A 15734-nucleotide genomic window follows, 5' to 3' on the forward strand; every position below is an offset into this window, starting at 1 on the left:
CCGTGCTGAGGAGAGCACAGGGCGGACTGGGCCTTGGTGGCTCCCTGTATCCATGGGCATTTACTTCCATAATGCTGCCCGGCATGGGCGTTATTCCCTGATGAGATGTCCTYTGTCTCCAACTTTTTGGGGATCCCAACTGCTTTGGGATTTAATGCTATCTAATGATTAAAAGGGCGGAGGAGGCAGGGGGTTGTCCAAAGGAGATATAGGTTGGCCTTACGGAAGCCCTAGCCGTGGTGGATGGGGATCGGGGCCGTTTGGGGACCGTTTGGGGACCGTTTGGGGACCGTTTGGGGACCGTTTGGGGGCCGTTGCGGGCCGTTGCGGGCCGTTGCGGGCCGTTTGGGGCCACCCTCCGCTCGCTCCCCCTCCCACAACCGTCCCCCGCGGCCGCCCCAGGCTGCCCCGCGCGGCGGCGGGGGCGCCCGCGACCCCGCCCACGCTCTTTGCATATTCATGAGCGCGCGGCCAATGGCGGCGCCGGGGCGGCGGCGCTATTAGCATGTGCGGGGCGGGGCGCGCATGGCGGCGGGGGCCGCGCGGTACCTGCCATGAGCGGCGCGGAGCGGGCGGCGGGCGGGCCGGGCCGCGCCGCGCGGGGCTGAGCCCCCCCCCGTCCCCAACACACACATAGATTTATTTTTTTTWAAAAATATAGGTTTTTAATTATTACTTTTCGGCATTCGCCGCCCGCTCGCCCGCCCGGGCCGCGGCGATGCRGTGCGCGGCGCTGCTCGGCCTCGTCGCCTGGGGCCTGTGCGGCGCGGCCGGGCCCGGCGGCGGCGGCGCCTCCCCGCCGCCCTGCCCGGCCTCCTGCAGCTGCGACGGCGACCGCGGCGTGGACTGCTCGGGCCGCGGCCTGGCCGCGCTGCCGCCCGGCCTCAGCGCCTTCACGCACGCACTGTGAGTCCGGGGACATGGTGGGGGGGAACACCGTGGGGGTGGCGGGGACAGCGACACCATCCCCCGGGCCTCAGTCCGCGGCGGGATCCGCTCTCCCGCCGCCGCTGCCCGAGCACGCAGCCCTGGTGGCCGCGGGGTAGACCTGGTGGCCGTGGCTGGGCCGGGGGCTGTGGGTAGACCTGGTGACCCTGGGTAGACCCTAGCGGCTATGGGTAGACCTGGTGGCCGTGGCTGTGCCGGGGGGCTGTGGGTAGACCTGGTGACCCTGGGTAGACCCTAGCGGCTATGGGTAGACCTGGTGGCTGTGGCTGTGCCGGGGGGCTGTGGGTAGACCTGATGACCCTGGGTAGACCCTAGCGGCTATGGGTAGACCTGGTGTCCGCAGGTAGCCCTGGCCCTCCCTGCTCCCCTTTCCTGGATCCATTTGTGCTCCTTTCCGAAACCTCCCCAGCCCTGGGGACACTTGGCTGGTCTCCTTAGATCCTTGTATTCCTCTTTTCTCCCTTTTTTCCCCTGTTTTTCACATTGCTGCTTTGCGGTGGGTCTGGCATTTGGTGGCTCTCCCTCTTCCCATCGTCCTTGCGCGCTCTCCGGCCCATTTTGCCAGGTTTTTGGCGCTGGTTTTTGTGCTCTGGGCTTGCTGTTGCTGTCGCCCTGTTGTGTCAGGCCAAGTCCTGGCCGAGCGGGGCTGGCGGCTTCGGGAAACGCTGCGAGAAGGTTGGAATGAGGGGGAAAACTGCCGGAATGTGGGAGCGAGCACGCTGGAGTCAATAATCACCCTTTCCAGCCCTCGGGAGGAATCCAGCGGCGGCTGCGCGCTCGACACGGAAATGCGGGAGCTGTAACACCGGGAATGGGCAGCAGGAGAAGCCACCTCAGCCAGGGCCGCTGCCTGCGCCGTGCTCGGAGCACAAGCTCCTGTTTACCCGGGGAAAATTGCACGAGGGCTGCGCGCCCGGCTCCGCTCCGGCCTCCTCCTCCCCGTCGGCACCGTCTCGGTGGGAATCGCGCCGAGTTTGCGGCTCCCGAGGGTTTGYGGCTGGATCCTGGGGCTGGGATCCTCCTCCTCCTGCCCCTTGTGTGAAACGGAGCRGAGGGGGTTTGGGTTTCGGCGCTGCCCGGCTGTGGTTTGGGCCCCTGCACGGGAGGAACGGCTTGGAAAATGAAAATCACTTTTTTATTATTATTATTTTAATGCCGGAGTTTGTTGAAGAGAAATCCTGTTTTTCCTAGGTGAGCTGTTCCATCCTGCGGCGTATTTGGGAATTGGTTGCACTTCCAAGTTATTTAAACTTGGAAAACTAATTCCAACTAAACGAGCAGGTTGCTGGAGCACTTAATGTGATGTCCTCTCGCRGGAAGAGTGGCCTTGGTGAGAGCATGTCAGTAAAATAGGTTCCCTATGGGCTTCCTGCACCTGCTTTCTGCATTCCTCCGTGATAAAATCCCACGATTAAACCCACCTGAAAAGTACCGGGCACGTGGAAGGTAAAAGCAACACATCCTTGGCTGTTTTAAAAAAGCAGCTTTACTTATTTCTGAAGTGACAGCAGTTTTGAGCACAGCTACCTGTTCCTCAGTGTCCTGTGACACAGCTTACAGCCTGGGAGACCTGCTGCTGAAGTGCGGTGGTTAATGTGCCGGTATTTTCTCCTCCACATTTAGTATTGATAATTACCYGTTTAACAAGGTTGTTTTGTCAGCTTGTTGCCTGCGAGGAAGTCAGACAGTGSCTCGTGATTTTGACAGCAGAACCTCAAGGTTTTGACACAGTGAAGGTAATTAAAGCAGTTCTTGAGTCTGATTTTATTTTCCTAATTAACTTGGTGACCCCAAAGTTCAAAAAGAAGACATGGAATTCAATTAATTCTTCGGGGCTAGCAGAATTATTATGGGACTTGAGAACAGTGTCGCTGTCTTAGGTAGGACGGACTGACTCCGTGCTGCGGTTATGCCCAAGGTGCTGCCTTTGGGAAAGGGGAAACCCTCTCCCTTGTTTATTTCCATGTTTTTTGGTTCCCCCTCCGTTSGCGAGGGCTGATGTTTTCCCCTCGGGAGGAAGGGAAGTGGCCACGGAGGCTCCTCCATGCAGACCCCCTGGAAAGCCGGCGCTGATGTCCTGTGTGCTCCCAATTCCCTGGATCYGGCCTGCGCCACCCTGGGATCTGCTCCTCACGGATTTACCGCCTRGGTGTTTGGGAGCTTCCCTGACCACCGTCTGCCCAGGTGCAGTCTAGCTGGATGCCGGGAATATGTGGGATATGGATATGGGATGGAAAACGCGCTGGGGGTTCCCTTTTCTTGCCTGCTCCCTAAAGGAGGTCTGCGAAGCTCCTGCCTTTTGGAACCATGTTTCCTGTTGCTCTTAGCACTTGCTTTAAAAATTAAGAGAGACATCAAGCCTCTGTGCTAATATTGACCAAACTGTTAATATTTTACCGGACTAGTGGCGGTCTGGCTGGGTGTAGAGGGGATTGATGCCGTTCCCAAGGGCAGGCCTGCTGCCGCGGGGCTGCCGGCCCGAGATGTGGCGTTTCTTGRATATCCAGGCCAATAAATCCTTCGTTTTAGCTGACTTCAGTTGCTCCAAATGCTCCTTAAGGACCTCTTGGATCACATGGCCCCTGTCCCCTTGGCTATCGGGATTGGGGTGTCCCGTGACGGAGCCGGGCGCTTGGAGGTGCTGAGGTGGGGACCTCTGTGTTGCTTCTGTTCCCGCCATTCCCGGCGCTTTTCCTGCCTCCGGGGCAGCCGAGGGGGCTGCACTGTGGGCGGAGAGGGGCTTCCTGCYGGGCAGGGGTCTGGATTTGGGGGGAATTGCGGGGTTTTCCGGCATGTTGGGGCTTGTGTGACATGCCGGGGAGCGCCCGGGCCTCCCAACGCCTGGAGCTGGGAATTGTGCTCCCGTTGGGCTGCTCTGCAGGGACGGGTGACCCCACAGCTCCCGGAGCCTGAAACGCACCGGGACAGGGCGAAGCAGCGCCCCGACCTGCGGGCTCTCCCACAGCACCAAGGGAACCCGGYGCCGCAGCCAGGGCCCTTCCACCAGAAAGGGGGTCCGGATTCGTCCGAGCTTTGCTTTTTTCCCCCCTTTCCTTCTGCAGTCTCCTGACATGCGGGGCTTGCAGCGGCCTCGSAGGCTCAAGTTGCTGTCTAAACATTGGGTGGGACCGGCCGGGAGCCCAAAATAAGCCAGAAACAGTGAACCGAATCCCAGGCAGCGTTCCCGGGGCCGGCGCTTTGACCGAGCTGGATGTGTAGCAGGAAAGCACAGCGGGCAGGGGGTTTCGCAGGATGCATTTGCCCGCAAGGACAGCTTTGCTTTCTGTGAGCGTGGATGGAGCAAAGCGTGGCCGCCTTGACCCTGTCTGCTTGGAGCAGGAGCCTTGGGGAGATCCCAGATGGGGAATGTGGGGCTTGTTGGGACCTCCATGGGGCTTGTTGGGACCTCCATAGGGCCCAGCACGGAGGGGTCGCTCCCCTCGTGGCCATCACAAATGGGAGGCTCCAGAAGAAGGGCAACGAAGAGGAGTAAGGGAATGGAGCATCTATCACACAAGGAGAGAYGGAGCYGGGCCTGTTCAGCTTGGAGAAGGGAAGGCTGAGCAGGGACCTGATGGACGTGTACGGATTCCTGAGGGGAGAASGCAGGGAGGAAGGGGCCAGGCTCCTCTCAGTGGTGGCCAGTGACAGGACAAGGGGCAGTGGGTGTAAGCTGGAGCACAGGCAGTCCCATCGCCATGTGAGGAGGGACTTCTTTGGTGTGAGGATGCCAGAGCCCTGGAGCAGGCTGCCCRGGGAGCCTGTGGAGGCTCCTTCCCTGGAGGTCTTCAAAACCCGCCTGGATGTGACCGGGCACCCCCTGCTCTGCGTGYCCCTGCTGGAGCAGGGGCTTGGACTGGATGATCCCTAGGGGTCCCTTCCAACCTTAAGGATTTAGGATCTGTGCAATGCACGCGGAGACATCCCAGTGCTTGTCCCGGAGCGCTCCCGGTGCCGACACGCTCCCRGCGCCAGGGCAGAGGCTCCTTTTGGCCTCGGTGGGCTGCTCGCTGCCCTCCTGCTGGCGCTTCCCTGTTGGCCGCCTCAGGGTCCCCGTGTGCGCCGGGGGTCCCTGGGGTGCCGGGGGTCCCACGGTGACCCCCAGCGGGGTCCCCTGTTTGCGSCCCACGCTGTGTGAAGGCGCCAGCGGCTGGGGCCGAGGCGGCACGGATGGAGGCTGCTACCCGGCGAGGTTTACACGAGATGAAGACCATTTACCCCGTGTCCGTGGCGCGGGGACGCGGGAGGGCTCTGCTCCAGCCCAGGCCGCTCCCTGCGGAGCGGCGGCGGCGGCAGAGGGCCCGGGGGCGGCGCGGGCCGCGCTCCTGCCTGCCACGATCCGATCCGTCTGTCAGCAAACAGGTCGGGCTGGATGGCGGGCGGGATCCGCCGGGAGGATCCGCCGGCGCGGYGCTGCCGCGCGCCCTGTTGCAACACGATCCCGCGCTCCCCGCGCCCGCGCTGCCCTCCGCGGCACCCTGCGCCCGCGTTTCTGTCGGTTTCTATACATTCCCGGGGAGAGCCCGCTGGCCGCCCTGTCGTGCCGAGACGGAGCTTTCCCGAGCGACAGGCTGGCTGCCGTCCGGGACGGAGCAAGCGACGCGGGGTGAGCTGCTCCTGCCAAACGCAGCACGAGACGCGCGGCATTCCTCGTTGTCCCTGGTCATCACGTTCGCTCATCCTCATCCCACGTGCCCCTTCCCTGAAAACAGGAGTCAGCGGCAGCYGCTTTTCCTCAATGTGGGGTCTGTGCAGGGTCGAAATGCTCCTGGTCTTGGGGCTCCTGCTCCTTGGGATTGCTGATGTGACGGGCTGAGCTCAGTGCTCGCTTCCAGTCCCGGAGAAAACTGGAATTGCGTGAGGCTTGGGTGTCAGACATGCTGTGTATGTTTATATATTTTCTGTTCGGTGATATATGATGTATATATATCATGATACCTGTGATGTGTTTATATCATAGATGGTTTCTGTTTGCGGCGCGTTGGAGTCGTGCGGGCGCGCAAGGGAATGAGCTGCCGGGCCCCTTCCCAGCCCTGGCACTGGGTGCCCTTTCCCGYGGCCACCGGCATCTCCAGGCATTTCCTTTTAGCTCTTCCCCACGTCAGCCTGGGTTCAGTGCAACCAGAGCATCCCTGGGCAGGGGAAATTCAGCTTGCAAAGGGAAAACGCTGCTGCGGTTTGATGCAGCGATGCTTTTTCTGTTGCCCTGCCACCTGGTGAGGCTTTCTTTTTCCCTCTGTGCGAAGACGCTCTCCTCACGTTGACCCTTATTTCTCCTCTTGCAGCGATATCAGCATGAACAACATCACGAGGCTTCCTGAGGACGCCTTCAAGAACTTCCCTTACCTGGAGGAGCTGTAAGTACCTGCACGGACTTTTGAGCGAAGCTCTTGCTGGTGACACCAGCAGTGGGTCTGTAGGAAAACGGGGTGGGGAAATGACGCTGTGGAAAGAGAGAGCAATTGCACCTGCCAAAAAGCTGTTCCCTGCAGACATTCCCCCTCATCCTCAGGTTTCTCGTCAGGCACAGGGCATTCAGAAATAGGCTTGTGCTCCCACRGAAAGGCCTGTGTTCCTGAACCCCCTTCTGTTTTTACCCTGGCCCCCCAGCTCCACTGGTCACTCTGATGGTATTGTGATTTTGGGGATTTGTGATTTTTGGGATGTCTCGTGTCCTGGTATATCCTGCTCTCCAGTATCYCTGTTTTCCCCGCAGTGGAGTCTGGGGTGTCATTCGGAGTAGTTGTGGCTCAGGCCGGTGGATTTGTTTGCTCCAGTGGGATGTGTGTGCGCGTGGCAGAGCCCGCCCGGCCCTGCTCCGTTCCCAGCCACGTGGTTTAGACGCTGCTTAGACCTACGCTCCGGTTTGGAATATCTCRCGAGGGGAAACAGACTCGCCAGGATGCCACTCCGTGTGTGTCGCAGGGACGCGGCTTGAGGCATGGCACAAAGAACCTATAACAYGAAAAACAAAACGGGGGTCGCTTGGCACAGAGGACCCTCCCTGCACTCCCCCTGTGCTTTATATACGCTAAAATATCCCTGCATTTTATTTTYTTAGGCCTAAGTTTTAGTCCAGATCTTTCTCCCCAGCTCCTTGGTTGTTTCCTCGCCCCGGTTTAAAAACCAAAGGAGCCTCTTCTCCCCATCCCACCCCCMGACCCCACCTGACTGTGGGAGCCTTGGTTTCTTTCCTGTAAGTAATTAAGCAATAAAGCCTAACCGGTGGGTGTGGGTGTTGTGCAACTTCCATAAAGCCTGGCAGGGTTTATGGGTTTAACCCYGGGATGGTTTAAAGGCAGAGCCCTTTGCTGAGGGGACCTCGTTGTCTCCCTGCAGYTCACAAAGGCCCCAAGCTCAGAACTGCATGGAGTCCTTCCTGATGGACTTACTTTGATAAGTTTAAGCAGCTTCTGAAGAAACAAAATGCAATGAAATCCCTTTGCCAGAGGGTTGGCAGATACTGGCACTTGTTTTTGCAGGGGKCTGCATGGAACTGGCAGAGCAGACCCAGGCCCCCTCTGACGTCTGTGCTTCGGTCCGTGCTCTTCCCTAGGGGTTGCACCAGACTAAAGCAAACAAGAAACTAAAGTAAATGGGAACCAAGGCGGGGTGGTGGCCACCTCCGAGCGTGGCACCTTCCTGCTGGGCTCTCCTCCTTCCCTGTGGGACAGTGAGCAGAGCTCTTYCCTGGGCTTTCCTTTGCCTGGATGTTAGCAGAGTGAAACTAGTGGTCGCGCTTCCCTTTGGACAAGCACCGTTCTCGCTCTCCACTCGAGGATAATTTTTCAAAACTTTTTCCTGGATTATTTTTGGAGTGCAKCGGATTCCAATTCCGAGTGCCAGGCCCCAGCGAAGTTGCTTTTCCAGCGCAGGAACCTGGGAGAGCAGCTTCGTGCCAAAGGGAAAAGGAGACAGAGCGAGAGCTGAGTGCTGTGGAAATCCGCGTTAGAAGGAATTTTTCCATCTAGAACTTTTCCCAAGAATTAAATGGCTAAAGCAAACGAGCAATCCCGCCGGCTAACGGGAATGCGGCGGGTGCCGCGGGGCTGTGGAATCCAGCGGAATTCCAGCCRGAAGAGCGGCTCCCGCCGCGCTGCTCCCGAGGGGGATTCGCGCTCGCTCCCGTTTGTCCGATGCTCCGGGAGATGGGCCCGTGACGGGTGGTTGAKGCTGCAGAGCGGCAGCACAGAGTGTTGCAGCTGCGGACGGGGAGGCAGCCGTGCCCTGCGCCCGGTTTGCAAGGGTTCCTTGACGATTCCTATCGTTTCCTTCAGGAATGAAGCCCTTGGGAGTCCTGTCGGGCTTCCCAGAGCGTCCTTTTCCACATCCACAGGCTCGTKCTGGGAATGAAGAAGGGAAGCAGGRGCGGCAGGCCCGGGGCGCYGCTTTTAGCTGCWCTGGGGCCACCCGGGACGTGGGCAGGAGGCTCCACGAGCTGGGGGCAGGTGCCGGGAGCCCTCTGAAGCCACCCAAAACAGCCCCGTTCCGTGGCRGGTTCCCACACGGAGCCTCGAATGTGCGGGATTCATGGGAGCCCCTCGGCTCCCGGTGCCCGGGTATCAGGAGCAGGGAAAAGCCAAGGGCTGGCAGCTAAAGTGTGGTCCGCTGCAGAGCGCGCTCACATTTCTGCAGGATCCCTGCACTATTTATAAATGCTATAAAAATTCTCCATCTCGGTGTAACCGATACCCAGCTGGAAGTAATTTGCGAGGGCCTGGAGCAGCCAGGGCCAGAGTCAGCGAGGAGGAGACCACCAAGGCTCTCGCCACAGAAGTTGATGCCGCGGATTCGCCAGAAAACGCTAACATAAATAACGCCGCGGCCCTCGGCTTCGTACGGAAACTAAAAATCCTTGAAGAATTTGGCCGCAGTTTTCTAACCACACCTTAAAGTATATATAGCAGAGGGAAATATACTTAGATAATGCAGTGTTTTTAGAAAGCGGAGACCGTCTTCCAGCGTGAGTTTGGAGCTAGGAGAGCCGGCCTGCCCTGGTGTTTTGGGGCTTCTCTCAACTGCTGTAGCTGCAGAGGCAGTGGGAGCGATGGGAGCTGCCCACATTCCCTGCGCCGCATTAGCCTGCGGAGKGCCGAGCCACCCCGAGGGCTCGGAGAATCCCTCGGGAAGCAGCCGAGTGCATCCCGTGTGAGGAAATAGCGCAGGGAAGATGCCACGGAGGGCACCTGGAGCAGCCCTGCTCCGTTCCCGTGCGGCTCCTGCTGCTGCCGGCGGCTGCTCTGCTTTGGTCTCGTGTCCGTGCATCGTACGGAGCAGTCCCTGGCCCAAGGGTTCTCCTTGGATTCCAGAAAATTCCACGAAGGCTTTTCCTTAGTGGAAAAKATTTAAGATGTGAGATGTTAGGAAGGCTCCCATCTCCTGGAGAGCCGGAGGGAGGGAAGGCAAGGCCGGTTTTGGAGGCCAGGGCACGCGCTGGGCCTGCTCCGTTCCCGAGCATCTCTTCCCCCGCGCRAGCGCCACGCTCCGCTCCTGGCCTTTAACGGGCACGGTGTGTTTGGAGAGCACAAGGCTTAGTCAAAACCCATGCAGGCGGCGGGRAAGCGAGGTGGTTTTGCCGCGAGGTTGGAACGGGGAAGCGTCTGGGYGGGAAAAGGCTGGAGCTGCTTCCGCCGGCCGGGAGCTGAGGGCGGCCGCCTGGCTGACGCAGCCGCTGCTCTCAGCGTGCCCTTTAGCTGCTCCTCTGCCCTGCAGCCCTCGCAGCAGCCCCGAGCTGCCGCCTSCTCCCCCGGGAGGCTGCCCTGCCGCTCCGTTCCTCTGCCGTGACGGATGGGACTCGTCCGGGAGCGAGGCCAGGGCCCCGGCGCTCCGCTCCGCTCCCTGGGGAGGTAGCACCGTTTCTCCCCGGGCTCTGGAGCGTCTGCGGGGAGGTGGGCTCGGGCTTCCAGGCTGTCTAAAAGTGTCTGCAGGTTGCAGGGGGAATGTTGGGATGTTCCTGCCCCTCGGTGAACATAACTAGCCTTAAATTTGGAGCGGGAAGATGGAGATGAAAAGCAGGGCTCGAGAAGCTGTCGTGTTAACCGGCGTTAGCGCTACCTGAGGCTGTGGCTGAACATCCCTGGTGGATCCCTGGTGCAGGCAGCCGGTTTGGACACACTTGGATGTTGCAGAAATACCGGCTCGGGAGCCCCCCGGCGCTCCTCACCCCCTGCCAGCTCCGGGTCCCCAAAGAGCTGGAGCCCATCCTGCTGCTCCAGCCCGAATTCCAGGAGGGAAAGCTCCAGCGGGGGATGCTCGGTGTGGGTCACACGTGTGCCGGGAGCCGGGGCCGCAGCCGGCGCTGTGGGCGCCCCGCGGGACGGAGCCCCGGGCCAGGACTCCCAAGTGGGATTAACCGCAGCCAGCCGGGATATTTTGGAACATCACCTGCTTGGCCTGCGCGCTGCTCGAGGGTGCTGGAGAAGCCCGCCGGCCGCGTTGCGTGGAATTCCCACGGTCTGATCGGCGGGAGACCTAACTGGGGCGGATTGGGGGCGAGTTTGGAGCCTGCTGCTTTGGGAGCAGCGTTTCTGCGGCCCGCGGGGCTCTGCCGAGCTGAGCACKCCTGTGTGTGTGTCTGTGTGTGCGCGCTCCCCCGCGAGCAGGTCGAGCAAATTCCACGGCTGCGGAGGCGCGGAAGCTCCTCGGCGGCGCCTGTTGCCGCACGTTGCTCCGGCGGCTTTGGCACGGCCGCCGCTCCGGCTCCCGAGAGCTGCCTGGAGCCTCCGCGCAGCGCTGGGAGAGGCGCCTGGAGCCTCCCCCTGTCCCGCCGCCTCCTGCTTGCAGCTTCCAGCTTGACGGTCCCCCGGGAGCCCCTTGAGGGCCCGGCAGCCCCGGGGACCAGCGCTGTGTTTTCCACCAGGCCCCATGCCTGGAAAAATCCAGTTCCCGGCACGAGGATCCCACGGGCATCCAGGGCTGCAGGGGAGCTCCCCGTCGTTGGCTCCCATCCCTGCATCCGCATGGGAGACCCGCGCCCCTTGGAAAGGGAGCTGCCACCACGGAGCCTCCGAGCACGGAAAGCAGGGATGTCTCCACGCCCAGCCCGCCGCCCTGGGAGCCCTTCCCATTCCCTCGGGCCCCCCGTTCCTCGGCATCCGCAGCAAAAGGAAGGCTCTGCTGAGACGTGGCTCCCTTCGAGTTACAGCGGGGCAGAAGGAAAATTCTGTGGAAATTCCCATAGAAAAGCATGTAGGCTTATTTGTCATGATGAGGAGTATGGAATAGTTGCTTTGGGTAGCTCCTCCTGTGCTCAGCAAGCTGGAATCCGTAGTAATTGCTATTTTTTGCAGTGAGAAGTGAGAGGGAAGCAGAGATCCAGAGTGGGAGTCACTAGGCATATATATATATATATAAAAAATGTCTCTCTCTATATATATATATATAGACTCACCCAAGTGCTTTGAGAAACCCGTCAAGGATCGGCCTGATTAGGCTCCAGTAAAGCAAGGGAATGTTCTCGCTGCAAAGCCGAGATGATTTGGGAGAAGCTGGTGCATTTTGCAGAGCCCTTCCTGCGTTGGAGGCAGGAGATCTCGGAGATGCTTGCTGGAGAACTTGGAACATCATGGATAAATGCAGGCATATGGCTGTGGATCTAGGACATTTACCAGTTGTTGAGTTAAATGTGTGAGAAATTGCCCTTTCCAGACTTCGTGTGTCTTAAATGGAAAGCCTGGATGCAAGTGTTGTCTGTGGGTCACTCCGTAGGGGACCATGGAGGGCTCAGCCTTGACTCGRCTTTGAGCGGGACTCTTGGGTCTCACCAGAAAGCAGCTCAGTTAGCTGGGAAAATGAAACTGGTCAGTGAGATAATTCCAAGGACTGCATCCCTTGCCAGGCCTGGGCTTTTCAGGGAAGGTGGGATACAGCTGGGCCCTGGAAAGAAGGCCACGGAGAGCACGTTGGCTCATTTATGAAGCAAACTCTTGGCAAACCTGACGTGACTAATGCCTTGTTCTCAGGGACGAGGTTGACAGCCAGGGTCAGAGTCATCCCCAAAAAGCTTCCGAGAAGCCCTGTGAGTTTGTGGAGGTTTCCACACGGACAGGGGGAGACCTGATTCCGTGCTCGCGTATCCGGAGGTTCCCCCCTACCTGGGATGAAACCGGGGGGGGGGGGTTCCCCAAGGTTTGGGTTGCATCCTGTGGGAAATGAGCGTTGCTTTTAGTTACCGTGGGGCAGAACGTGTCCCTGGGACCCACTGCCTGATCCTGCAGTCACCGACCCCTTGGTTCTCTGGGCCGCCTGCAGCAGGCTGCAAAACCTTCAATTTCCCAAATAAAAGGTAGTTCCCAGCTGCCTTTGGAGAAGTTTCAGCGTGAGAGRCTGTGCTGGGGAGCAAGGTGTCGTGGAAGGGGGTCCCCAAAGGGATGGGACGGTATCCTGGTGTTTGTGGTGGCGAGAAGGTGGCCTTTAGCCCTGCAGGTTGTGGTGTTCTCAAGTGCAAACCAGCCACCCCTTCCAATGCCAGGCGCTTTCAGGGAGGATGTCCACCTGGGACRTGGGTATCTCCCGAGGCTGGGCTCTTCCTAGCGTTTTCAGACGAGCTATGGGAGCCACCAYGAGCTCCCTCTTGCAGAAGGGGGATCCCTTGGGATCCGGGCAGGGATTCCTGTTCCCTGGAAGGCTGCCAGGCTCGGGAGAAGCAGGAAGGGAGCGGGGTTGCGGTGCTGCCGTCGGCTGCTTGCAGGGGGTTACATTTCCCTGGGTCTCAGGCTGTCTGTTTGGGGGCTTTGAGCATTTGCTTTTGATGAGCGTGTGTTCTGCAGGTCCCACGTGTTGCAGCAGGGCTGCCCTCGTTCTGCAGGCAGCTTTTTAGGAAATCATGGAAAAGAGAGCCAGGAAGCGCTGCAATCCCCCGGCTTTCCTAGAGAAGGAAATACAGACGTGACAAAATGAGCTTTGCGGGGGGGTTTGGTCGCCATCTGGACCATTTCATCCCTATTAAAAAACTGAGGCATTTGAAAARCCGTGTCAGGGCTCCAGAATCCAGAGCCTGGTTGCCGACAGAGTATTTCCCGCATAAATGCACCCTGATTCTCCTTGTTTTCCAGTGTCGGYGGGTCACACACGACCAAGCTTTCCCAATGGCCGGGATGTTAAAATACAGGATGTCTGTATTTTCAGAACAGGAGARGCTGAGGTGCAGCTTGAAAGCCCTGTGAGCTGAGGTGCAGCTCACAGGGGTCTCAGAGCTGTAATCRCAGCACCAAAACCAGGGTCTGGTTTAAGGCATCACAGCAACAGACTTGTCCAAAATCAAATAGCATCTGCTGCCGTCGCCTTCCCGTTGAAGGGAACCACTTCCCATTGGCGACAAGGAGGGTTTTTTTTTCCATTTATTTATAAATAAGCTCATCTACCTTTGACAAATGTATTTGCCAGCCGAGTTGTGGTCTCGCTTTGCAGTTCTCTGGAGCAATTTATTTATTTAATTGCAATCTTTAATTGCAATYCAATTTATTGAATTGCAATTAAATTGCTAACTATCCCATGGGAATATTACATACGAGGTCCTAAGTGTTTTGCTAGGAGGCCTGCTCTGGCACTGCCCTTCCTTAGCTTGGCCATGAACCCCGATTTGGAGAGCARCTGTTTGGCTGCAGTGGGACCCCGAGCTCCCCGGGGGGTTCCCTGTTTGGGGTTTTTAGCCTCAAAAACATCGCGAGCGTTAGCGGCCCGGCCGGGGCTGCACCACACCAGGACGTGCCTAAAAGGCTGGAAGGAGCTTTTGGGATCCCCTCCTCTCTCTGCCTGCACAACAGCTTCTCCGCTGCAGAACCTGCCCGCAGAGCCGACACGTTTGGCGGCGGCGGCTTTGGGGCCGTCAGCAGCAGCTCTGTCCGTCTGGGGCATGGGCACCGGGGCACTTTGCACCAGGCAATGCCCGGAGCCCCGGGATCGTGTTTAAGCGCAGCAGGAGAGCGGAATTTCCACCTTTCCGCGGGTGGTTTTCCCTAGCGTGTTTGCAAAAGCACATCCACGAGCCTCCRTGCCGCATTCCCGTTGCTGAACACGTCTCGTGGCTGGAGCAGCTCGTGAAAACTCCGGACATCCCCAATACAGGGTAACCTGCTGGAAAATGCACCGTTGCTGCAAGGTTTGGGGCGCTGGTGGCTTCCCGGGTTCCGCGATCATCAAAGCACTGTATTTGCCTATTGAAATTATTATTGCAATTTTTTTCCAGGCGGCTGGCTGGCAATGACCTTTCTTTTATCCACCCGAAGGCCTTGTCTGGCTTGAAAGAGCTCAAAGTTCTGTAAGTAATCGAGTTTTCGCCCTCCCCAGCTAGCCGTGTGCTCCTGCCTGCCTGCCCGGCCCCCTTGGCCCCTCTGCTTCGTGCCATCCCCCTGCCCCACGCTCWTGCATCTCCCGCCTTCTCCAGCTTCAGCCTTCACTCAAATGTAATTTGTATAGTGCATTTAACCGGGGTGCTTATGGTGCGTTTAATTGGGGTGCTTACTTGGTTCTCAGTTATATTTTGTRGCGGAAAAACCCTTAGAGGGGAATTTAAAAAAAAAAAAAACAAACCCAAACACAACGTGTTTCCCTTGTCTGACACCACCTCCTTGGCCCTCCCCGTTATTCCATGAGATCCTCAAGTKTTTCCAGTTATTACAGGCCCTTAGAGACCTGAGATGGTGTCTGACCCTGTATTGGAAATTATAGAAATTATTTGCRTAGTCTGAGGCCTCTTTAGGTGAGATTGACCTGCTATTAGAAGCATTTCATTGAGAGAGAAAAGAAAAAAAAAGGAAAAAAGGTTACACTTGTGTCTTGTTTCCCACATCCTGTTTTGCTTTCTCAGATGCGAATATTCCCTCCGACCGTTTTTCCATGCCTAAGGATGAAAATAGCTTTCTGCTGTCTGCTGGGGTTTTTGAAACAAAGCACTCTTTTATCCCGAAATCGTGGCGTTTTTTGCTAGTGTAAATATTTCTGAGCGCTAGCGTGGCAGCGTGAGGCTAAWTGCACATAGTTTAAACTAGGCTGGGCACAAAGGGCTGTGAAGGGAAGCAGAGATTCAGTGTATTTGGGTGCAGGGGCTGCTCRGCAGCACCCTTGGGTGCCACGTGTCCGGGCCCACAGAGCTGTCCCCAGTGGGATGTTCAAGTTCAATATTCCAGCAATTGCTGGAAACACTGCAACCTTGGCATATTATGGATATTAATCGACCAACTTGCCAAAAGGCACCAAAATCCAGCACTATATTACACGTGAGCTATCGATTATTTGYGTTCTGTTTATAAAAGCTCTCACGTGCTCATGTTAACACCTTCCCAAAGAAAAGATTTCTTTTAAAAACCCAACCTACCCTGCATTAACCCAGTGTATCTTGGCCCTGGTTTCCTTGGATGCCTTTTCCGTGCCGTGCCCAGAGGGGCTTTGTTGTGCCCACACTTTAACTGGATCACGGACTGAGCGCACTGAGGCGGCTTTGAGGAAAACCAGAGGCTTGTGCATTTTGTAGCACATGTAGGACGATTTCTTTGGGATGATTCCTTAGGAAAACGATGAAATATAACTCATTTCAGYCAGCTGTGCTGCCGTTGAGCTGTCCCGACTGCTCAGTGGATTCCCAGGGGAATTTTGGCACGTGGAGGGTGTTCTCTGCCCGTGAGTGCAGGGAGGGGGGTATCGGTCAAATTGAGCCAGACTATTTCCATGCTTCCCAGTTGGGTTTGGGAATATCCTGTCCTGTTTAATTGCAGTTTAATTTCAATTTTAACTTATTGCATTAGAATGAAATTATTATTATTATTATTAGTTAATAATTAATAATTTAT

At 57.7% G+C, this 15734-nt stretch overlaps 1 protein-coding gene across 1 annotated transcript in view; it reads left to right on the forward strand.

The window, feature by feature from the left end:
- The first annotated feature begins 718 nt into the window (after positions 1 to 718).
- Positions 719 to 15734, forward strand: part of LGR4 (leucine rich repeat containing G protein-coupled receptor 4) — a 30702-nt gene continuing 15686 nt past the window's right edge. Inside the window, exons 1-3 of the mRNA XM_026041101.1 lie at positions 719 to 906; positions 6234 to 6305; positions 14135 to 14206. Of these exons, the coding sequence (XP_025896886.1) occupies positions 719 to 906; positions 6234 to 6305; positions 14135 to 14206 (332 nt within the window). The remainder of the gene's footprint in view (positions 907 to 6233; positions 6306 to 14134; positions 14207 to 15734) is intronic.

Source organism: Nothoprocta perdicaria, unplaced genomic scaffold, assembly GCF_003342845.1.
Source record: "Nothoprocta perdicaria isolate Ctin4 unplaced genomic scaffold, notPer1 scaffold_28, whole genome shotgun sequence".
In the NCBI taxonomy this organism is placed as follows: domain Eukaryota; kingdom Metazoa; phylum Chordata; class Aves; order Tinamiformes; family Tinamidae; genus Nothoprocta; species Nothoprocta perdicaria.